Raw genomic sequence first — 25,064 nt, forward strand, 5'->3', positions numbered from 1 at the left:
AAAAAAAATTATAATATCCCAAAACCCAAGCTGACATATTTAAAAACAGTCCAAAACCCAAAGATATTCAGTTTAATGTCACAGAAACTTATGAAAACTATCACAGTTGAGAAGCTGCAACCTGTGAATTTTTGGCATCTTATAAAATGTTTGGAATATAAATTTTCTGTCAATTACCAGATTGATTAATGGACTAATTGTTTCAGCTCTCTTGTCAACATTATATCAAGTCTGAGTCAGTGAAAATCAAATCTTTCAAAAAAATAAGATTTATTCAGACACCTGACATTTGTTTTTATTTTTTATTTACTGAATGAAGCAGAGAAGAAGCCATAAAGCAAAGCTGCAACTAACAATTGTCATTAATTGTCCTGAGAATGTACATGATTCATTGTTAAGTTAAGTAGAAAAATAATAACCAGCGTCTTGTTTATCTGACCAACAGTCCAAAACCCAGATATTCATTTTATTATAATATCACAAAGAAGCAGCAAATCATCACATTTAATAAGCTGCAACCAGCATTTTTTTGGCATTTCTGCTTAGAAAATGAAACAATTTATTAAAAATTAATTTTCTGACGACCAACTAATCATTTAACTTCTACTTTAGTGGTTTGAATTAATGAAAATCAAATCATTCAAAAAAGAAAGATTGATGTAAACTGATGTGATGATGCTTATGTTGTTTGTCAGATCTGATCAAACTCACACAGACCTGATGAAGCAAATTAGCTTTCGTTTTCCATTGATTACTTTTAATAAGTAATAAGGATGTTTTCCAAACTTAAACTCTGATTGTTTCTAATTTAGTCATGATGAGTATACGTAAGTATTAAACATTTGAAACCAAGTTTTCAGGGGATTTAGAGGAAAAGGAAAAAAAAATCCATCCATCCAACTACATGTAGCTTGAAATTCAAAATGATTAAAGATGGAGAAATGTCCTTTTGTTAAAATAAGGTGCTGCTGAACAACATACAGGACTAAATATGCCTTAAAAACAACAAGCAGCTGCTCCTCTCATTTTCCTGGAAGTGTTTCATCTCCTCAACTCCTACATACATTTTTTTTTCAGTGTATTTGCTGGTGTTTGACTGAGTTTTCATTGTACCAATGGTTGTATTGGTGTAGCATAGTTTACCTTCAGTCTGTTAAAAAAAAACAGATGGGTGGAAATGGACTTTTAAGTGTGATTTGAAAACACCTCACAGCATATCAACCACCTACACATCTACCACTTATATAAGATCAGAAGAATTCAGATGAGACGCGGGCTGATTTTCTCAAAAGAACTTTATTTTCTTTCAATATATCACTTTTTTTTTTCTTCCACACCTACACATGAAGTGAAAACTGCAGTAATTTGTTGCTGAAAGAAAACGCGTGGACACAAGCAGACCACAATAGTGTGGGAGACAGTGTGGTCTTCATTTCAGTGGTTGATTCATCTGTGCAGGAAAAGGCCTTTAGATGATGTAAACTGATGTGTAAACCACTCAGTAAGCAGAGTAGAAGTTGCCTGAATCACTTTTTTTCTTTTTTTTAAACTTGCATCCCACTGCCTGTGTTCATACTGATAAAAAAAACATATTGTGGTCTTTGCTCATTCCATCAGTAACCATGCAGCTATACTGTTTTAAGTTAGAAATTTCTGTGTAGGGGAGTTTTTTGGGGGTAAAATAATTTCCTTGGAACTTAATTTAGACCCTGGTTCCTCCGGTGGAAACGCAGGTAGAGGAATTAAGTCCCTAAAAGGGTTCTTAGTCCCTGGGTAAAGTTCCTACAGTCAAAACGTGGTTAAAATGTATCAAACTGATGATTGGTACAAAATAGATAAACAGTAAACATGCAGAACGGCAGTGTTTGGCTGCCATCTAGTGTTCAACAAAAGTCATTAACCTTGCTGTCTAAAAAGAGGTGCAAGTTTTTCTTTACGAACACAAGGCTTCAGCTCTTTGCTTTTCCCCTTTGGTTTCCACTGGTTTCACTCTGGGAGGCACACTGGACAGGTTTTGTGGTACATTTGCCCACGGCAGTTACATAATGGCAGTTAGCTAAGCCCTTAAGTTTCTACAAAGACACTAAAACATTTGTGTGAAGTTACACATCTGTGGGAAAGTTTCCACTGGAGACAAATTCAGATAAAAGTGACAAGTTTCATATCACATCTCTACATAAATTGGTTGAGCTGTTTTTAATGTGATTACTTCAAAATGGGTCTGGTGCAATAAAGTGGGCATCATCTTCTCATATGTCACAGGAAGTCACACTTTGGCCTCAGATACCATTTAATCCTCACCGCCGAATGTAGTGAGATGTTTTCTGAGCATTGAGACTCGAAGAGCAATTTAATGTCTGCAGTGGGCCTGCTGGGTTCAGCAGCCAGTTTAAAGGGGGATGATAGTTTGCTGAAAAGGGGCCTGTCATACCTCAATTAAACAGAAATTCAGCTTTAAATTGTTAGCATTATGCGTTATGAGCTCTCAGGATTAAGGAAAACACAGCAAAAACATCACTTTGTTGTCTGAAACAGGGTCTCATTTCAGTTCTACCAATATGAAACATCAAAAACATGACTGATAATATATTTTTCTGGAAAGTTTAACCTCAAATTTACAGTGCCTGATTACTGCATTTGCCCTTATTTGAGAGCTAATAACTCTGAGAACACGTGAAATCTTCATCAAACATTCTCCACTGACGAGCTAAACATTCAGCAGAATTCACACTTAACACAGATAACATTTCTCTTGTTCAACAGATGTGTGAATGTGTGATCCTGAAGTAAAATAATAAGACGGGAGATCACGTACAGCGACTTCTCAGCTGATGTGTGACAATCATGACTCTTCACAGCTGCTCCAAAAGTGACGGTGCACCTCACATTCTCACATTAGCTCTCTAATTCTGTATGTTAAAATGTTGAAAGAAAGACAGAAAGAAAAGTAAGAGTTTGTATGTGTTGCCAGCTCAGGTTTGACCATTTTCATTGGTTTGACAGGTTATCAGGCTGATAAATATGTATTTCAAGTTGTGTGGCTCACTGCTGATATGATGGACCTGCAATCATGTTTTTTTTTCCTTGTTTTTTTCATTCATTGTGTCTCATGTTCGTCTAAATGCTAAGAGACGTTTTCAGGCTGCTTTTAATGAAATTCTGGGAGAAAACACCACATACTTGTAATTTTTTTGGGGTGTAAAACTGGTCAACATGAGACATTATGTATCAGGACAAGATATCAGCTGCTGTAGCAGTGTTTCCTCCAAAGCTTTTGGTAGCATTACATCTCATTAGTAAGGAAATTAGACAGGAAATTAGCACTATAATAATCATCTTACAACTATTTAAAGTTAAAACAAATCTATTCCAAATATTTAAATAATCTTTCACAGTTTTATTTGATTAAAAACATTTAGATCTATCATTAAAATATTGGTTGCATCACATATTAATGAAACTACAGAAGAAACACCGACACAGCTTTGGTTAAAAAATTGGCTTTATAAAACCTGTAGTGGTCGAACCCTGATGCCAACACATGAAACAGGACAAAACTGATTAAAAACTCTTAAAAACATGACTGTGACAGACCATCAGAAGCATGATCAGTCTCTTTGATAAGCTTGTAAGCATGCAAATAGTGAATATACAATGTAGGCCTATAATATACTCTACATGTTTTCAAAGATTATCTGTGCATACTCATATACTTATATACAGCACAACTCTCTCTCTTTCTCCTTCTGTCCCGTTGAACCACAACCTGATGCATCGGTCTGTCCCTCAGAACAGGATACAGTTCAGTCCTTTTTCCATCCGTTTGTAGAAAGTCACTTAAAATACCTTTTTGAGGACATCTTTTTCCTCGCTTGTGGTTCCATGTTCCATCATGTGGAGAGGATGGTAGGAGCTGAATGACGGTGAGAGGAAGAGAGGGAGCATGGAAGTGGATGTGAGATTCCTCAAGGAAGCCTTCTTGAATTCTTCCTCGACCTGAATTTTAAAAAAAAAAACAAAAAAAACTATAACCTCAATTTTCTTAAAACACGGCAGGCTCACATAGAACACAAGCCCCTATCTTTGCTCCCCAAAAAATCAAATTAAAATGTGCTTTAATCTCAGTTTTACAGTCCAAGATAAAAATAAAAAAGTACTAAATTGAAACTATCTATAGCAAGAGTGCGGCGGAGACAAGAACAAATGAAAAAATAATACTATTAAAATGCTGGAAAAAATTAACTAATTTAATGGTACAATTGATCATAATTGGTAACTTGATGGTATATATTACATTATTGATGAAGGGCACAAAATAGGTACACTAAGAACACAAAAGTCAGTAACCTGAGGGACAAAAATTATTAAAATATTCCCTTGTGATTCCTACTGAATGGCTCCAACTTTAATTTGGTCAATTTGGTGGGAGTTAGTCCTTTTGAAGATCTGGCAAACCAGACGTGGTTGTAGGCTGAAGTAAAGAGTTTGCAATGGCAATGGTTCTCAACATTTCTATGCAAAATACAAAATCACATTTCATGTTCAGACCTCTCTCTGATCTTTGCTTTTGCTCACTGAGTTTGCTTGATGTGATTGTTAATGATTTGACACAGGGCTGAATTATCAGTTCTTGGGGAACTGGTTTAAAATGTATCTGGAGCTGTTGTCATAGCAACAAGCTGAAAACTTCCAAAAGTGCAGGCTTATTCACGGTTAGCCAAATGATGACTCAGACCTTTAAGGGTGAATCTTTATATATGAACTCAATTTCAGATGCAAATCACTCCTGGTATGATGAAAAATGTTAGTGTGATTATAATTTCAGATTAAAACATGAAGGATATTGAGAAACCATTACAAATGTGTTGGTGTAATTATCCTCTTACAAAAAAAGTCCCTCGGGAATAAGTTTCAGTTGTAATGGAGTCCTGTAGGAATTATGCAGGTATTGTGAAGAATAGTAAAAAAAGAAGTTTGGGAGACTAAACTTGATTAAAGCTTTCAGACTTAGAAAGTTATTAGACCAACTGAAATAGAAAACACTGCATTTCACTATGTTATTATGATGGGAATTTGCCATTTTAACACTAAAATTGATTAAATGCATCTGCACAGCAAACAGACTTTCTGTACTTGGATTGAACCAATAATTTAATGTAAAATAACATAAATTTGACTATTACAGGTTTGATTTATAATCCAATTTGACAATTTATGCTTCTTCCAGGTAATTATCTGTGTAAATCTACTTAATCGTGAACTCACAGTCTAACTGCATTTATTTATAAAAAAAAAAAAATGTTTACTGTATATACTGTATAACAACAATGGGATGTGGAAACAGTGGAAGAATTGTGGAATATACAACACAAATAAAATGAGACTTATGTCATAAGTGTACTGACCCACTATATCCTGGAGGACTTAAATTCACATCTAAAGTACATCATATAACTGCAATCATATGATAAATAGTCATGAGAATCAACTCAATATTCATGTTGCCTTATTTTAAATAAAGGCATATTGTTATTTAAGAAAACTTCATTAAAACATAATGTAAACAGGTTTGAAGAACCAAATTAGCTGGATAAGAATTAACAGGATTATTTAAGCCTGAATTTATATAAACTGTGTTGGAAGAACAGGTTTGGTTGGTTATCTGTTCATCTGATATTTAAGTTAACAATACATATTTTAAATAAAGGGAAGTCTGTAACAGAAATGAAATTATTAAATTTCCAATTTTTTAAAAAGTGAACATTTCAATTATTAAAAAGAAATGCTAAACTGTTATTGTTGACACAGTTTGCCTTATTAGGTGGTAACAATGCAGTAATGATGAGAACAACAGGTGAAATAATATGAGCCTTGGTAAAATGAAAAAAAGAGGGAAACACAAGAAGAAACTGAATTCAGAGATCAAGTTAAGTGAGAATCCAGACCTACCGGTGCTATTCTGCCACTTGTTCACCTGCACAATTATCTTTACTTTCCGAAGCTATAGCTAAATACTCCGCCCTGAGGGAAAGAAAGAAGTAGAAAGGAGAAAAAAGTGAAACAGGCAAACAGGATCTGTGAATCAGAATCAGAGCAAGACATCAGTTCAGTGAGGAAAAAGGAAATGTTTGTTAATTTTAGGGGAGCAGATTCGAAAACAGATTATGTCTCCGCTTTCCAAAAAGGTGGCAGAAAGGAAAAACAAGGGTGTAAGAGGAAGGTGGGAGATCAGGACATTTGGGTGGCCTGGCAGGATCTGGCACTGGAGAGAGTGGCCGGCTGGGATGTTTGTGTGTGTTTTTATAAGTATGACTCACGCGCTCTCTCTTAGGGCTTCCTCGCCTGCTGCTGCAATCTTCCTGTAACAGTAAATCATCTCAACCACCAGCCAAAGCTGCAGCCCAATGATGGAGACGTACATCATCACCTCAGACAAGATGGATGCCATTCCCCTGGTAACTGGAGAGACAGAGAGGGAGATAAGGTAAGATATATTGTAACTGTGTGCTTAGGGAAAGGGGGTTGGATTAAATTTGTACCATGAAAAGGATGAGAGCTGCCCAGGCCATACATTTATTAAATGATATGAGTCATAATTTATGACTACGTGCTCTGAATTACAGTGTGTCATAATAAATCATTTCCTGAATCCTGCTGCAGATACAGTTAACCTATCAGACATCCAGAAGGGTTCAGCGTTCTGCTGCAATATCACCATGTTAAAGGTTACTGCTAATCCTACCTGGAGAAATATCCATGAATGAAGGGGCCAGTATACTCCGTTAAAACTGTTTCTCAGATGGTCAAATAGCTTCAAAACACAACAGATTTGGGGTGCTGTGTAGGGCCATTTCTATAACTTTCTGAAGTGGCATTCACATCTACTTTTCTTTTCTCTTTAGCTCTCTTTTTCTATTCTTTACGCAACTATTTCCACCACTTTTCATGTAAACAACTGAGTGCAACACTATAAATGCTTTCCATCTGAAAATGTGTGTCCATATTTAAACGATATCGCATCTCCCTCCTCTATGGTGATGGTCAGCTTTTCACTCCACCTGTGGCTGTTTGGAACAGCTATTAAGACTTTTGATATCTGACATGATCAGACAACATGTTGTATAAACTAGTTCTGATCGAGAACAACCCAACCCTTAATCTGCCTGCTTGAAGTAATGAAAATTCAGAGGACCGAGCACTGAGCCTTGGGGGACACCTAATTAAAGCTGCTAATTAAAATGAGCAATATACTCCCTTGGCAGACTTCTAGTGGTTCCAGAGGCTACATAAACAATTACTTGTAGTATTTCACTTCTTTTTCTCGTTCTTTACTTGAAATGACAACCTCTCAAATACATCCATACATCTTTGAGCCAAAATCCAATCCGAAATATGCGAGTGGACAATACGAACAACGTGTGGAACAACCTTAGCAGCAAAGGCTATGGAACATGTTGAGGGCATGTGTAAAAAATCTGACATCAGTTTGATGTTGAAGTGGTATTATTGCAAACAAAGTTTTTAGAAAAGGCTGAAGCCCTGGCTTTTGACTTTCAGGGAGCATTTTTACATATGTTCACCTCAAGTTTTGGAACTTTGACCATATTTAATATAGACATCCAACATTACGAAAAAAGCTTGTCATGTCTCGACCAAGTCTCTGACCAAGTCTCTTCTTTGAATTTACCAACTCCACAAGTCATTTTTTTTAACTTCTCTGCTCAAACCCACAACATCCCTCCCCTCTGTCCTTACGTCGTGGCACCACGTTAATGACGATAGTCTTGCTGGTGTTGGTTTCAAACTCGTAGTTGGTGTACCGCAGGACCCGGTTGAATATGCACTTGTAGATTCCTGTGTCATTGAAGGTCACATTGAAGATGTAGATGGAGCCGTCCTGTAGGTCCTTGGTGTGTTTACTGCCCATCCATTTCAGACGCTCATAGAAACGTGGGTCAATGATTTCCTCCATATAATCTACATAGCTGTATATCTGGAAGAGAATTATGGGATTTTAGTGAACAGGAAACAAAGCAGAATGGAGACTGTAAAGATTCAGCAAAATGATCTGGCAGTGTTCAGATGTTGTCGAGCAACAAGGGTTTTTATGCATAAAAGTCTCACTAAAAATCAAGTCAACTTCTCATCATCAAGTGTTAAGGTATATGAATGTGTTTGCCCTCCTTACAGGCAGCCACTAGTATCAGTTAATTTCAGTATGCTATTAAATGAAACTTTTAGATACCTGCTTATACAAGCTTAAAGGAAAAGGCTGGCAATGTTCTATACTTTTCTTATTTAAAACAAAGACCATGAAAAGACCAACACCAACAATGCGTCAGACCAACTTCCCTACCCTGTCTATAGCACTCAGCCGTCAGCCTATTTGTCCCTACTGAAAATGTAAATATTTATGAACAGGTCACAAATACCATGCTTTCATTTTTTAAACTGCCTCAATAATTTCCTAAAACAGCTGAGCATTGTAGTTTTTAGAAAACGTTACTCAAACAGGAATAAATTGTGCATTTGTTGTGGACTATTTTTAGCTGCAGATTTAGTGAGTTTTGAGTATTTACGGCAGCAGGATGGTGTGTGTGGGACTGACTCTAATGAAACTACAGTTGTAATGAAGAAATGAATCACCCAATGCAACACTGTGGCTCAGTTGTGAGTATTAAATGTTTTTTTTGTACAACAAAGGAGGGTTTATTTTTTTGATTGGTAACTTTTAATTTAAATTGTGGTGATGTGTTTTGTATTTCATTATTTTATTGTTAGTTTTATGTTGAATGGCTTGTGCTTCTTTATGTTTCTTTGTCTTTTAACATCTACATGTCTTGACTTTAGCCTGTTACCCCTTTTATTATTTGTTTATCTGTCTGCATCAATTAATCATATCATATAATTATCATATCATTTTGAAGGCTGAAATCTGCTGCTTATTTGTTGATTTGATAATAAAGTGATTTTTAAGACCTAACTATAAAACTGTGCCTCAACATAGTTGTGTGTTTTTAGGTCTCAGATTTGAATATTTCTTTCTCATTACAAATTAAATTCTGGGGATCAAACATTCATCAAGTCAGTGAGTCAGTTGTCTAAAGCCAGACAAAGAGGAAGCACTGGGTCATCTCAGTGACCTTTGACCTCTTACATATCAACACTGTGAACAGAGAATAGCTTAGTTCAAGGTTTCAGTCCCTGCCACTGTGCTCAGGTTTCTATTTTCCAACATTCAAGTGTGACTTTATTTGGAAGTCACAGTGTAAGGAGCACATTACACCTGTTTTTGGATTTATTAATAGTCTTTAGCTTGTACTTTTATTTTCTCACAATGTACATGTGTATTTCTTAAATTACAGATGATGAAATTTGATGATATTGTAGTCTATAAAATTGCTCAGATAAGTTGCTACCAAAGAATGTACAAATCATGTTTGAAATGATAGTCAATATAATCTTAAAGGAAGTTGTATGTTCAAGAAAACCAGAACAAAATTGAAAAACAGATGCATTCCTGTTAAAGTGATGAATTTATGGAACAAACTTTAGGATGAATTTAAAATGTGTAAAACAATCATTATGTTTAAGAATAACGTATTGAATAAGTACAAGAATATGGTCAAACCTGATATTATCTTTTGTTTAAAGATTTTTCCAATAATTTATTGATTTATTTTTCATTAATGCTGCTCTACCATACTTTGAATGAGTATGAAGTGAGGAATACAGTGAAGTACTTGGTGTCTTGGTGAATGTAGAAGCATAGGAATAATAAGCTTTAGCTTCAGTCAACACCTTTTCAGTCTTATTTAAGAAGATTTGTTGACTGTTTTCATAAATGTGTTTTTCGGTATGTATCCCAGTTTGATAACATTTACTTTTTCTTTATATGCTGCAGCCCTAATTGAAAAAGCTTGATCATAATGATAAATAAATACAACTACAACAGCAACAGCAAGTTGTTGTTTTCTCTTAGACAGTGAAACAAACTGACTGTTCAGTGTTGTGAATATTCAGTAGTCTTACTGGTCGTCACATCACCACCGGTGATGTTTTTCTGTATCGACTGAGCTGCAGTTAAGGCCCCTGCACTTCCTGGTGAATTAGTGGATGCAGGTTTTTAAATGGCAGCTGAAGGCTGATGGAATCACTCCCACTATACCTACATACAGTAATGGCCTCTTTGCTTTACCAGGCGAGGACTCCTTTGCTAAGCAAAAGTGCCAGCCAGCACAAAAGGGGGGGAGAGAAAGCCCATCATGAAAAATGCAAGACTCTGCTCACCTCATGATGAATGCATTGCAGCCATTTCCCAGAAGAACCCAGACCAACAACCTTGTTGTGATGGATGTTTTGGGGGCTTTGTGCTGATTTAATCTACTGCTTTATCTGGACACATGATAACTAGGTACATTAGGGAGAAAACTGGTTGCATTTAATATAATGGGCATTAGTATATTGGTAATTTTTTGTGAACTTTAAAAATTTTTACTTTAAACCTGGGTATGTTCATGCTCATGTCCAGATCTCTTTCTCAGCACGCTTTGTGTTCATATCAAGATCTGGGCAGTTTGGTTACTTTTCTCCCTAATTTCATTTTTTGAAGTCATTTATTGAAGATTATTCTATTAATTGACTGAGAACAACTGTATCAGAAAAAGGGTCTTTCTTATCCTTTTCAGACTTTCATAGTTCACATTAGTTAGTAGTTTTTCAGTATGTATTGCATATGGTATCAGGCTTGCTATTGTCATCATATGATTCAAATTGCTGTTACTAGACTTTTAATTACAACAAGCAAGATCATACAGATCATATTCTCCATTTGAAGAAAAATACTTGCTCTAGTTTCATGACTTTATCATTACTCCCTGGAATCAAAGGTGACAGTGTTTGCTCTTTTGGCCCCCAAACCTCACATTCTTTTATGCTTCCCTTCTCATGTTATCCTTTTTGTTTTATTTTTAACTAGCACTTACATGGGAGAACTCGGTCTCATCTGAAGCCCTGAAGTACCAGCTGACCGTCGCTATGGCAGGCACTTCTCCCCTCATCTTACAGGAGATGCAGCCCAGTTTGAAGCCTTTGTTGGCCACTGCCTCTGTGTCTGAGTCCACCTCCACACAGGCTCCATGGCAAAGAGATGCTACAGCACAGAGAGGATGAAGAAAACACAGTTAGAAACCCTCCATGTCACCTTATAACGCTTTGTGTATTTGCAGGTCACAGGGTTCAGAGGTAAGAGCCGTGGGTGGCCGTCATCCTCTTTTCCATGTACCCGTGACTCGAGGGAAAGGTTGATACACGGGCAGAGCTCTGGTGTATTCTAGTATCTTATTACTTGCAGGCAAATGGTCTTAATAGTACTAAACAAAACAATGGTTGCTACTGTAACTTTTATATTTGCGTGCTTGCTCCCATTGCTTATTGCATGCGTGTTTTTTTTAAATTTTTTATTTCTTGTTTCGGGCATTGCTTTTGTCTTGCATTTTTTATTTCCACTCAACATTTCAGATCATAGATTGTTGTGAATTTGGTTCATTTGGTTTTTAGTTCTGCTGTAATTTTCATTTCAGATGTTTTAATCTGTGAAACTGAGGGGAAATAAAGAGGTTGCAGTGAGCGATACCATTTCGCTGCATTTTGTCAGTTAGTAACTGAGCTAAATTCATATATAGAGGTGTGAGTCTATATATGCCACCATCATCATGACACATACTTCTCATCGGCCGGGAGTTACACACCTGTAACTCCAAATGTTTCTCTCTCACACTGCACCTTGCAGTTTCCACTGAGGCCTCAGCATCGCTCTCAACCAATGATCTTGTGCTATTCTCAACTTTGACCTCTGGGGAAGCTTTTGTTTCAAATCGTAAGATGGGGAGGGGGGGGGTGAGGGAGAGGACAGGAAACACATATACAACGCTGATCAGAAGAACTCCGAGAAATCATTAATAGTTTGGCTGAGATTCACAGAGGTTGCACATCGTCCTTCACCTCGTGTACACAAATATGTAAAGAAATGCTCTATTTCTTACTGCCTTGGATACAAATATTGCAACACCATATATGAAAGAGTTGAACAATTAGAAATGCTGCCACACTGCAGAGAAACATGGAGGAAAGGAATGAAGGAGGAGAAAGAAAGAAGATTAGCACAGGCTTCAGTAGTAACAGCCATTTCTACAAAAGCAGGGGGAGATGGGGATGCAGGGAGGGAAGAGGCCTAATGCTGGCTGATGCACTGCAGAGAGAGAGGGAGAGAAGAGAAAAGGGAAAGGAGGAGAAGAGAAAGTTAAGAACATAATGTAAGACTTCACATGCCCAAAAATATACACCCAAACATAAACGAAAGGATTGCCATCTATTTAGTCAAACCAGACATGGACAGCTAGGCATTTAAAACCAAAAACAGACCAGAACCCAGTTGGACCCGAGACCGACTGAACCCGAGCCTGAACAGATCTAAAGGATTTCATTCCACAGTGGTTTCAGTTGACCTGAATTGAGAAAAGTGATTAAATGCTTTGAAACCCTGACTCAAATTTTGTAGAGTGCTTGTTTTAAAGCCACATTCAAGCGAGTAACTAGTTGCATGTTGGATAAAAATACAGTGTTTATTGCCAAAGGGTCTTTATTTATCAGGTCTGGAGATAATTTGGTGGTAAATTTTGTTTTCATACAATCTGATATTTTCATGGTTTTGTCGCACTGAGTTGGACTATTGTCACAATATTTCAGTAAGTTTAATGTTATTTGATTATATCTGCCCTGTTAGCATAATTTAGCTCAAGTTGCTAACATTAGCTTAAGTGTGCACTGCTCATTGATCCCAGTAAGTTGGCATTGGTTTCAGCTCTTTTCCACGGCATGAAAGGCAACACCCCGCACTCCTCATTTGGAAGATCCTGGCTCCAAATGGAAAAAAATGCAACTCTGTACTTCAAACTGGCTCCAATGCAAAATAAAGGTGATGTTACACCTCACTACGTCCATCTTTATATACATTCTGTGGTTATAAATGATATTGGCTTCTTCAAGACCTGTCTGGTGTCTGATGTTTTCTGCCCCATCAGGCATCACTAAAGCGTTGAACAATATTATTATAACCAATAGAAATGATGGCCAAAACTATGAAAATACAACCAAAGTTGTAATAAACCAGATTTTTCCTTTGACGTTGCATTTACACAGACCTGAGACCCACTGCAATAACTCAAGTCAGTCAAAACCGGAATTTGGAGTTTTCTTCAAGTCGGGTTCTTGGGTTTTGGGGGTTTTCTGGGAGCCGGGTCTGTTTAGGACCTCTAGATTATAAGAAAACAGACTTGAGGCAAACATCATTTGTAAATACTTGTTGTTAAAGTCTTTTTAAATCTGCTTAGAGAACAGGTGTAAAGAACAATGCAGTGAGCAGAAAACACAAAATTGCTGTGTTATTTTCTATCTTTCAGTTCAATCTCTGCTCTAATTAACTTTCTTGTCTCTATTACAAATGTGACTTGATTGCTTGTGTTAATTACAGGCTGCTGTAAGCTGCACCAGCTGTCAGTGCTGCTGCTAATTCTCGCCCACCAATAGAGGTCAATGAAAGTCATTCATCACTTAATGCTCTGGTGAAAATTCACAGGGAAGCATTTGGAAGTCAATTAATAAATCACCATATTTTAGGTTGAACACTGATATGCAATGAGATTTTGCCCCAAGTCTGTAACTCCATTGTATTAGCTTCTACTGTGTAAAAAAGACAGAAAGACAGAAACAGATAGAAAGGCAAAGAGACACTAGACAGACAAAGGAGCAAGACACCCCATGGTGAAAAACACAGAAGGGTTTGAGATGGCTGACACGCTGACTGCTCAGAGAAAAGGAGACACATTACAGTGGCAACTAAGCACATGTTTGATGAACAGCTCATCAGACAAACAGCAGGAGAGAAATGAAGAGAATGTCTGAAGACGGAAGAGAGCACTTCGGTTGCGGGACAGAAATAATAACAAAGAACCACAGAGACAGATGGAAATCTAGCAGAAACAGCAGCATTAACAGCACACACAGACAGTGCGAGGCAGTAATCCGGAGGGAGGTCGTTGACGCAGCGAGAGGGGAGATAGTGCAAGGTGAGCAGGGATGCTGCTGACTGTCTGAAGCTGAGACAGCAAGTTTAGAAGACAGAGCGAGAGAGAGAGAGAGAGAGAGTGAGACAAACATGCAAACAGACACAAAAGGAACTGCACATCCAAAGTGCAGACTAAACAGAGTCAGAGCCACCAAACTGCCTCAGCAACGAATCTCATTAACAGAAGCAGGACACATTCACACGGAGCATAAAAAAATGTAAATTCATTGTGTAATCTGTGGATTGAGGTTCAGGATTATGCAACGGATATTCCAGAAATTGCAGATTGGGAGTTTTTTTTTCCTGACAGCGTGCTAGCTGGTTAATCCCTCATATCAGTGGCTGTATACCCCTGAGGCCTACAAAGCAAAAAAAAAAACTCTGATATAGACTAAAAGCTGCACAAAAGACCATTCAACCACTGAGGTTAGCTATCTTAATGTGTTGCCGGTGGCTAGAGGGAACACAAAAAGGATCAAGGTTATTTGCTGAACTGGCCATAAGAGAGAGAGAGGGGGGGGGGGAGAAAAGAAAATTAAATAGGTGACAGCAAAAGAGATGAGGGAGGACAACATCTGTTTCCATGGTAGACATAAACACTCACACACACACACACAAATGCTGTAGACATACATAACCTGGGGAAATGCCAAGCATCCATGACATTTCCCCTGACACCAAGCAAGCAAAAGACTTTCCACTGGAACAAGTAGACAACTGAACCACACTGCTTTGCGAGTGACTCTTTCATTTTACTCCACAAAGCTGCCACATTGTTGTTGCTGGTAAAGTGATGGCACACTGGTTTTATCAGTATAGAACAAGCCCAAAGAAGCCCTGACTGGTTTTCTATCTTTCTATCTTTTCTTAAAACAGCTGCTCCCTTTGTTCAAAAGCACAGTTTCTGTTTTGTGGAGTCCAAAAACTGAAACAAGATATCCAACATGTCTTATTATGATTTATGAACAAAAAAGAAACAACAATGTCATTGAAAATTGTCTCATTGAGTCAAAAATAAAGTGTTAAGAGGACCTCATTGTGGCTCTCAACGCAAGGCGCAAACTTCCTCTTAATCAAAATCAACTTTGGACCTTTTTCACATTTCATTCACTTCTCTTTCTCCTAAAATCTTTTCTCCCTACTTTGGAAGATCATACGTGACCAAAAGTCAAGGATGCAATAGTCAAGATTATGAGTATATATTGAATTTTTACTACAAATGGCACAGGAGTTATGTTTTTCATTTGTGTGTTATTTCACAGGAAATCTTAAAAACTTGTTGACAGATTTCAATGAACGTTAGAGGAAATTTTGGATATGAGCAAAGAAATGAATGATTAGTGTTTTGTGTAGATTCTGGGTTTTGGAAAAAGATTTATTAACATTACAATAGGGAGCATTTTTGAATATTTTTTTTGTTTTTTTTGCTTTATGGCACATGTGTCCCATGATTCTGTATTAGTACTGTACATGTTTTGATACTGATTGAGATTGAATGCTGCCTAGTTTTATGGTGATCTCACTTAATTCCTTTCTGTTAAAAGGAATGAATAATCTTTTTCTGCAGACTGTCCATTGTAGTCTGTTCCTGCCCTGTTTGGTGGATGTGCAGAGAACAGACTCAAAGACTGCAGTGTAAAACTGGACCAGGAGGTCCTGAGGCAGGACTCCCACTTCAGGTCCTGGGAGATTGTAGATCCCAGAAAACTGAAGGAGTCCACAGCTGACACAGCGATGTTGAGTATGGTGAGGGAAGGGGGCAGTGATGAGGGCCTCCTCCTGAAGTCCACTGTCATCTCCACAGTTTTGAGCATGTTCAGCTCCAGGTTGTTTTGACCGCACAACAGGGCCAACTTTTGACCTCCTGTCATATGCAGACTCATCTCTGTCTCTGATGAGGTGGATGACTGTTGTGTCGCCTGCAAATTTCAGCAGTTGAACAGACAGGTCTCCTGAGATGCAGTTGTTGGTGTAGAGGGAGAACAGCAGCGGGGAGAGCATACATCCCTGAAGGGTACCAGTGTTGAATGAGATTTCTCCCAGCCTCACCTGCTGCTTCCTGTATGTCAGGAAGATCAAAGTGAGCTGGGTGAGTTTGATGAGAAGGACCTCTGGGATGATGGTGCTGAACGCCGAGCTGAAGTCCACGAACAGGATCCTTGCATACGTTCCTTGGGGAGTCGAGGTGTTGCGGGATGTAGTGCAGTCCCATGTTGACTACATCATCCACTGACCTGTTTGCCTGGTAGGTAAACTGAAGGGGTTCCAGCAGGGGGCCTGTGATGTCCTGGTGGGCCAACACCAGTCTCTCCAAAGACCTCATGACCACAGACCTCAGGGCGACGGGCCTGTTGTTGTTCCATCCAGGAGGGTTGATGGAGGGTTTCTTGGGGACCAGGATGATAGTGGAGAAGCAGTAGAGGACTTAACACAGCTCCAGTGATCTGTTGTATATCCCTGTGAAGATGGGGGCCAGTTGGTCAGCACAGACTTTCAGACAAGAAGGTGACACGCCATCTGAGCCTGGTGCCTTCCTGATCTTCTGTCTCTGAAAGACCTGACACACATCCTCTTCACAGACCGTCAGTGCCGGTGGGGAGTCAGGGGAGAGGGGGGAGGAGATAGCAGGGGATGCAGTTGGTTGTGTGATGTCTGAGTTGGAGCAGGTGCATTGTGTGTGGGCTGATCAAACCTGCAGTAAAACACATTCATGTTGTTGGCTAGTTGAAGGGTCTGTGCAGTGTGGGGGAGGGTCTCCCGTAGTTGGTGATGTCCTGCAGGCATCTCCACACTGACCCAGGATCATTATTTGAAAACCTGTGTTTTTCAACTTTTCAGTGTAGCTCCTCTTTGCTACTCTGATCTCTTTTGTTATTGAAGGTGCAGGACGTTTTGGTGGGTGCAAGACATGTCCTCACAAAATCTGATGTAAGATGTCACAGTGTCAGTAAGCTCATCCACAGATCTGTAGATACAACCTCAAAAACACTCCAATCAGTGGAGTCAAAGCAGGCTTGGTGCATAATCAAAGTGGGCCGACGTTCATCTCTCTCGCTCTTGTTTTTGTATAATGGGCTGCTCAAGGAGCCCACAGAGTGACTGGCCCACTGGGATTCCTCACAGTGCTCAAGATGGCCAGCCCAACTCTGAACATTATCATTTATTTTGAGTTGTGTTTCTGTCCACCTGGTGAATGTATATGTATTTGTCATATTGGTTAATATCTAAATATTTGCCAGAACTGAAATGTCACTATTTTGCAGTTAAAGACATTTTGAGACAACTATAATTGAAGTCAGAAATAGTGAAAGAGTTTTAACTTTGTCAGCCAGCAGTCATTTTTCTCAAAACAGGTGTCACATTGTTCAGGAACTGAATACAACATATTGAAATAAATGTTCTCATGTCCTCCACGATCCATCCATCTTACTCCACACAAAGAAAATTATCTGTCCACATCCTGATCCATAATGTGCATTTGTCCTTGTCTGCCCTTGTGTGGGACAAACTTACACACACACACACACATGCAATTTCCAGAAGCAATACTTCAGTGAAGGAAGAGCACAAGTGGAGTGAAAAACTACGTCACTGCTGCTGGTAAAGCATCGAGGTAATGATCACACTGTTGGAGCTTCATGTCTCGTTTCTTATTGGTCGGCCTGTCTCCAGGATGTCACCTCCCTCTGCTTCTTTCTTTCTTTTTAAAGCTGTTTTCTTGAGTGATTGTTGGAGCTGTTTTTGCTTTTGCTGCAGCTTTTTCAGTGTTTCTTTTAAATAAATCTGTTATTCTGTACGTTACAACAAATAAGTAAGATGCGCAACTGTGTGTTGATCTGGCAACTGAGGGATTTGTTGATGGAAAAGTCTTGGTTTTATAGAAGGTTTTCACAATCCATAAACTTTAAAATGTCTGGTGGACAGCCTGAACACATTTAAGATTTTTTTCTTAGTGTCTGGGAGGTTTTCATCTGACTTAAGTGACCTCCTGACTTTTCCTTTACCACCACCAGCAGGTCAAAGTTTTCACAAAATTCACAAAATTTGGTACAAATATTCATGTTTCCTTCGAGCTGAATCATATGGACTTTGGTCATCCACTAATCTTTTCCTCAGCACCACAGTGAGGTTGACATTTTTGTTTTTATTGAAATATCTCAACATTAAATGGATTGCTGTGAAAACATTCAGAGGTCCCAAGAGGATGGACTATAACTTTGGGATCCTCTAATCTTTCTTCTAGTACCATCATCAGGTCAGATTATAATTTATCCAGTGCTTTGTTTTATAACTAAATACCTAGAAAACTAATTACTTTTTCATCAGCTTCAGTTTTACTTTGTGTTTACTGGTAGAAAATTTTAACTAAGCTGTGCTTAGCCTCAAAGAGCTGGAGACTCTCAGTCTTGTTAAGTTCTTACTGACTTGAGGAGAAAACAAACATCTTAGTTTTTGTTTGGGGAGTCTCACACTGATCACGGAAACAAAATAAAATGGTTATAAGGACGTTTATTTATAGCTGAACAAGTGACAGTACACAGCAAATAATTATTGGTAAACTGATGAGTTCCCAGCTTTACAAATACACCAAATTTGAGCTATGTGGAAGGTCATCTTGTCTTCAAAGCCTCTCCTCCCCAACCCCCCTCCAGTGGGTACAGAGAACCCTGGATCACAGATCTCAGTCACACAGTTGAATGAACAGGGGCTCAGGTGTACGTGCATGTGTGCCACACAAGTGAGCAGGCGACATGCAGCCTGCAATTAGATCACAGCACGGTATCTCGCTCCATATCTGTCAGTCAGACTGGATCTTGCAATAAAAATGCCTCCGATGGAATCAAAATGTAACTCCCTTCAGAAGATTCATGCAGCACTGAGGCTGCACACTCTGACACAGCTGTAGATAGACCACCAGTGAATGGTTGTCATAGTTTCTAAAATCACATTCACTTTTTTGTTCAGATTGCAGTTGGAGTGCATCAATCAAGGGTTCCTTGTTTACAAGCACCTGCTATTTGTATGAGGCAATAAATATAGATCCAGACATCCTACATACTGTATAAAGCAGCCATTATGGGTTTGTACAACTTTTGAAGACAACAATGACATCAGAGGCTCAAAGTGCAGTCAACCAGAAGTGACTTTAATTATCAGGGAGCAGCAGGGAGTGTTTGAAAGACTTAACGTTTCTGGTAAATTAGTAAACTTAAATTTAAAGGTAGAAATTGTAAAAATTGTAAAAAAAAAAAAAAAAAAAAAAGTTTATAGAAAATTTTGATTTCACAACATACTGTATGTTTGTCTGAATATGCAATTTTACTAGTTTTAAGTTGTTTGGAAAAACTACAAACTGTATCACAATAAAAAACAAGAAAACTTTTTTTTATAAAAAATATTAAAGTGCAGATGATAAATCAGACTTAAAAGTAAAAAAAAAAAAAAAAAAAACTTGCTGCAGTGCACCACTCCAGTAGTTATAATTAGTTTATGTTCTACTCTGGCTACTTAAATGCTGCTGTAATGCAATTTTCAATTTGTGCAGATGCTGCAGGCTGAGTGGAGTGATGGAATGGACATGAGCCCAAATGGCTCTGCACTGAGACGATGGTGTAGTTGTTGGAGTATCCTGTTGACGGTGATCTCCTTTGACCGTAAGTTCGTGCTCGAGCCATTTGCAGACTAAATGGCTCCATGCTGCGACGCAGAGAGTCGATCTGCTGCATGCATTAGTTAAGAGATGCATTAGGTCTTATGAGCTTCTGTTCTGGCTTGAAAGCAAGGACACCCGACTCCATCAATAGACTGTAGCTGTTTACTTTGTGTCATATTTGAATGAAACATGACCGACTGACTGAGTGTTGCCTAATAACTCATTACATTAATTAAAAAGCGAAAATACTCTTTCATAATTTATGGATCTTCAGCCCTATTGCTCCGCAAAAATGTCTGAGCTCTTTTCACCACATATGAATCGGTCATATATGGTCAGTTTCAACCAGCAACTAATTATACATCTGTATATCTGTGTGGTAGGATCATTTATTTTGTGACATTTAAAGCATCAACATAGAAAACCCTGATTCAAATATAATGACAAGTTTACTCATGAAAATCCAATCTTTTCTTTTCAGGCAGCCAGTTGGTGTTTCACTGATATCTGTGGATTATTGTGAATAATTGTGTTGGAAATAGATGAAATTTTCATTTGTTTAGTTTTTTTTTTGGCACATTGTGAATTACAAAAGAAATGTACATTATATTCCAATAAGCTTAAGCTGATATCTAAGTAGGTTTTATTGTATGTTGGGGTGAGCTGTTCCTTTATTTCTTCTTTTTCTGATTTAATTTGCTCTCTGCTGCCATCACTTCACTCAGCTTAATTTAGATGGAGCTTAATATGATGGAGCGTGAGTGGAGTTTGTGATAATCATCGAATCACCTTAGTTAATATTTAATTGTTTTAATATGTATGTTTTCTTTCCTGTACCAGAAACTTCTGCTGTCTTTAGCTGAATTCCAAATGCACATTTTAAAATAAAAAAGACCACACAGTGCTATTTTTATCATCTGTTCCTCTCGTCTTCTTTTTAGGAGATTCCATCCAATCTCCTGTCTCGTTTTATGTCCTCATCCTCACTGCGTCCAGCTCCAGATGTGCTCACTCGCTTCAGTCCTTAACTAACCCGCCGGCCCCTCAACCAAACGGTCTATTTCTGTCAATCGAGGTTGTATAACCTTCTTACTTTTTGCCAAGCGTCCTTTCTCTGCTCGCTATCCTGCTGCCTGGCTCAACTTTCTGAAGCTCTGCCTGCTTGTTACACTTCATGTAAAGGAATAACAACATTATTATTATGCTTTTTTTTGTGATTATGAAGCTGTGTTGACATGTGCATGTGCACAGGTTGTGTTGCTGGCATTTTTGTCAGTGAGACAAAGAGCAGCTGGCTGACAGAGATAAGTACACATTAAATCTCTTTTTTTAAATGCATTGCTTCCTTTTTGTGCTCCATTTTAAATCCCAGTGCTTAAAATGAGATAATCTGTTACGGCAGCATGCAACCCCAAAAAAACTTTGTGCGTGGGTATTTTTTATTTTATTTTAGAAAAGCATTAAAATGAGTAAAATATTTAGTTTTTCTTTGTTTGTTTTAACTTGGCCTGGGTTTAACAAAGTTTAACAAGTCAAAAGCATTTTCAGGAAAAAGGATTTTTCATTATCATTATAACCTTGGTCCATAGTTGTAACCCATTTACTACCATCTGCATTGTTTTTACACCATTTAGCAAAGTGTTTAAATAAATCCAGGCGCTGTAAATAATGCAATGCAGCTGTGATTGTACATTTCATAAGACAAGCTTGTGAAAGATTATTTTCTCACCAAGTTGCTTCTCTTCCTGTGGGTGTCAGGAGACTGACAGCAGCTTAAAGGTGATGGATTATTTAGCTCAAGCTGTTTTCACGTCAGTGCAAGAAGCGTTTCTTGTGCTATAAAAGAATGAATTCCAGTATATACCTTCTTGTGAAGGTAGGAAATCATGTCGTGATATCTCCAACTATAAAGATATCAGCAGAGGGAGTGGAAGAGTTGAGGGCAACTTTGATGATTGGCACAAATTTAAAGTAAAATTCAGTTTTTATGGTTTAGGTTGCCAAAATCAACATTAGTCAGCCATTAGTAGTATAAAAATTGAACATGGAGACCTTACTTTACTGAAACATACCAGATGCAGCAAGCTACAGAAAACCTGGATTTCCTCACAGGATTTGTGCAGATGTAGTAGCATCGAAAACGGGAAAAAGTGCCAGAACAGGAACATTTGCACGAGAAACAACTGCTGAAATCACTGTATTACAATCTCTCCTTTCACCTGAGCTACAGCTGAAATGATAAGTTGATTCATCACTTGACAGAAAATAAATTGCCCACTATTGTGATAATTGATTAACATTCCCTGGTTTCAGCTTCTCCAGTGTGAGGATCTGCTGCCTTTCTTTGCTTCATATCATTGTAAACTGAATATTTTTAGGCTTTGAACTGTTGGTCAGACATTGGATGATTATCACATGGGCGGTTAGGAAGTCGTAACAGGCATTTTCACTGTTTTCTGACATTTTACAAGCCTAACGACGAAAAACATTGGTCAACTTGAGTTGTAGCCTTGAACTGATCAACACACACATCAAGGGAACACAATGCCTCAATGTAACACACAAGAAATGAATAATCTACATAATGATAGTAATAAGTTCAATTTTCATTCATTTCAAGTGCCGTTAATCTAATCAAAGGACACTTAACATACTTTATGTATAGAAAACAAGCAAAAAACTAAAAACCTACATAGCTCCAGACCCTTGAAAACACAAAGGCTGGTGTGTCTGTGTATGTGTGTGTGCCCTCCATTTTAACACCGCCACATGGCCCCATCTCATTACTCTAAAAAAAGAAAAAAAAAAACAAAAAGCCCTGAACAGCTGGGCTTTTAGCCAGCAATCCAGCACTATGATGGACTCATAAACACTCACTCGCACAGCTGCATCTCAACACACAGACACGCACCCCAAAACAGTGCCCACATCAGACAACGGTGGAGGACAGTAAACACCTCAACGCTGACACACAGCACAGACGGTGAATGAGGTCTGGATGGTGGCTCATATGCATGCCAAGGTGTTGCCATCACGGCGTCACCCTGGCAACAGAACCACTGCCCACTCACCTTGAAGAGCCAGGAGGGCCAGAGATAGCAGCAGCAGCAGCAGCAGCTCTCGTACCGACGACATCCTGACAGAGGAAAGAAGACTGGCGGCTCTCAATGACGTCAAAACACACACACACTCGCACACTTATGATTGGGAGACACACACACACACACACACACACACACAGGCAGACAAAACAGATCTACAGTAGATATTCCAGCTTGGTGATGAAAACCTCAGAGCACTAAAATGCAAAAGATGTCCTGACTTTGGATTAAAAGTCTGGGAGGTGAGAGGAGGAGACTCTTTCCTGATGGGGCTCTGGGTGTGGTCTTCTTCTCCTCCTTTTATTTTTCAGCTGATAAAAGGGGTGGGTGGGTGGTTCCTCTAGCCGCTCAGATCTTCTTTAGCACCTGAAAAACCTGGCAGCAGCAGTGTGGAAGGCGCGTGCCCTACTGTCTTGTCTCCTCACCTCCCCGGCTCTAAATCACTCTATTTATCTCGATGGTCTGTCCAGCCTCTCAGTGTGTGTGAGCATATAGAGTTACCAGAGGGAGGAATCACTCCGAGTTTCAGGTTTCAGCCTCTTGTCGCTCCAAAAGGGCCTTTGTTCAACTATTTATACTCTTCCAGGTTGAGCAGCGCACCCTTTGGCCTTTTTAGCTCCACAATGAGACAGTGCGCACCAAATAACGCCAGACTCTGACTCGCCAAACTGCAATAACTGTCAGTGATTGAGAATAAAAGCCACTGGAAGACTGATATCTTAGGCTGATCTGATAGGGGAAGATGCTGAGGTGTCCAGTGGAATTAGTGCTGGAAATGGAAAACGTGTGTGAGAGTCGTGCAGTGGAGTTCAAATGTCTGTTAAAATGTCAAAATGTTTCATGCACGAACGCCTTCCAACTCGCTCTCACTCCACTTTAAAACGAATGCACATTTGGCCTGAGCAAAAGGAGGGTCGACAGAGCCACAGTGTGAGTGAGATGGAAAATGGAAGCAGCGTGAAGTATCCTGTCACTTGTCTCCAACTCTTTTTGGCTTTGGAAGAAATTACAATTATCACCTTGTTATTGTTATTGCCTCATATCTGTCTTATTGCTTTCTTTCTTCGGTCCAAATCGCACACTCACAACTACATAATCTCTTGAGATAAAGCTCTAGGCGGTGATCTAGGGCAAAGCCTGGTTGATTCTTATGTTTACTTATTCAAGTGGACTCATCTGCTGTTTGTGCACATCAGTTAAGCCATATGGTTTGTTTAGCTGCTCACAGGCTTGACTGCAACAGCACAGGTGTCTCTGCTGAGATGGGTCACCACCAGCATATGAAACCAGTTTAAAAGTGGGTTGGCAGGCATGCATTGAACAGCTATTGGGGGATATTTACACCGCTGCCACCGTCAGTGCGTCTCTGGAGGTTAAAAAAAGTGCATTCCGGCAGTGTGGCTATGAATTAAGAATAGGGTGTGACTGTGTTTGGGGTGAGCAAATAAGACACTACAATCAACAAGCAGCTAGTCTTATATTAGTGAATTTGCAAAAAAAAAAAAAAAAAGACAAAAATCTGTCCTCTTTTTAAAATCCAATAGTGTCACTTGTTTACCTGTCACCTCCTTATCAAACAACCCCTTTTAAAATCAAATCCTGGACTTTAGGCTCACAGATATCCTCGACACGTCTCGTCCTATTGTTGGGTCAGAGGTGGACGGCTTGCATCCCGCGTCAGGCAGCCAGATGAGGGAAGTCGCTCTGCTGTCACACCGGGGACCATCGGACAGATTTTGGGATCAGAGCACGACACAGAAAAGAGAGAGAGAAGCGAAATAAAATCCTCCTTTTTCTTCTTATCGCCTTCAAGAAGAGACGCACGTTGGGAAATTTATTTTGGAGACCCGCATATTCCTCCTGGGGATACTGACCGAGGCGTCAAAAATTGAGGAAAAGCGAGGGGGGAGGGAGGACACACACGTACACACACAAAAATCAGTGGCCTCCAGAAATTACATGGCGTGTCAGTGGAAGGATTCCGCGCTAATCAGTCTTTGGGATGGGTGAAGGCTGGGGGAGGGAGGTGCATGCAGGAGGAGGAGGAGGAGGAGGAGGAGGGAGGGTGTGATGCATTGCAGCAGAGGGATGGAGAAAGAAGAAGAGGAGGAGGGAGAGGTATAGAGCCGTTGTTATGGCAACAGCGATTTTATGTGATGTTTTCATCCTTTGCAAAAAGCCCCAC

General features: G+C 39.1%; 1 protein-coding gene across 2 annotated transcripts; it reads right to left on the reverse strand.

Moving 5' to 3' along the window:
• Window positions 1-1,277: 1,277 nt before the first annotated feature.
• Window positions 1,278-25,059, reverse strand: scn1ba (sodium channel, voltage-gated, type I, beta a). 2 transcript variants are annotated; one of them, XM_067600809.1, is made up of 6 exons: window positions 22,850-25,059; window positions 10,986-11,152; window positions 7,756-7,993; window positions 6,318-6,459; window positions 5,950-6,021; window positions 1,278-3,996 (listed from the first exon to the last, which is right to left on the reverse strand). In XM_067600809.1, the coding sequence occupies exons 1-5, from the start codon at window positions 22,911-22,913 to the stop codon at window positions 5,955-5,957; spliced, it is 678 nt and encodes a 225-aa protein (XP_067456910.1). In that variant the 5' UTR covers window positions 22,914-25,059; the 3' UTR covers window positions 1,278-3,996; window positions 5,950-5,954. The 2 variants fall into 2 exon arrangements, with proteins under 2 accessions (XP_067456910.1, XP_067456911.1); XM_067600810.1 differs by lacking the exon at window positions 5,950-6,021.
• Window positions 25,060-25,064: the final 5 nt, after the last annotated feature.

This window comes from Thunnus thynnus, chromosome 10, assembly GCF_963924715.1.
Source record: "Thunnus thynnus chromosome 10, fThuThy2.1, whole genome shotgun sequence".
In the NCBI taxonomy this organism is placed as follows: Eukaryota; Metazoa; Chordata; class Actinopteri; order Scombriformes; family Scombridae; genus Thunnus; species Thunnus thynnus.

What these genes read in the sequence shown, in the direction of transcription:
- scn1ba (XM_067600809.1), bottom strand. Translation starts at nt 22,913, where the DNA reads ATGTCGTCGGTACGAGAGCTGCTGCTGCTGCTGCTGCTATCTCTGGCC. An exon ending in ATGAGACCGAGTTCTCCCAT is followed by an intron (nt 7,994 to 10,985) that starts GTAAGTGCTAGT and finishes ATTCTCTTCCAG; the next exon opens with ATATACAGCTATGTAGATTA. An exon ending in CATTAACGTGGTGCCACGAC is followed by an intron (nt 6,460 to 7,755) that starts GTAAGGACAGAG and finishes CTGTCTCTCCAG; the next exon opens with TTACCAGGGGAATGGCATCC.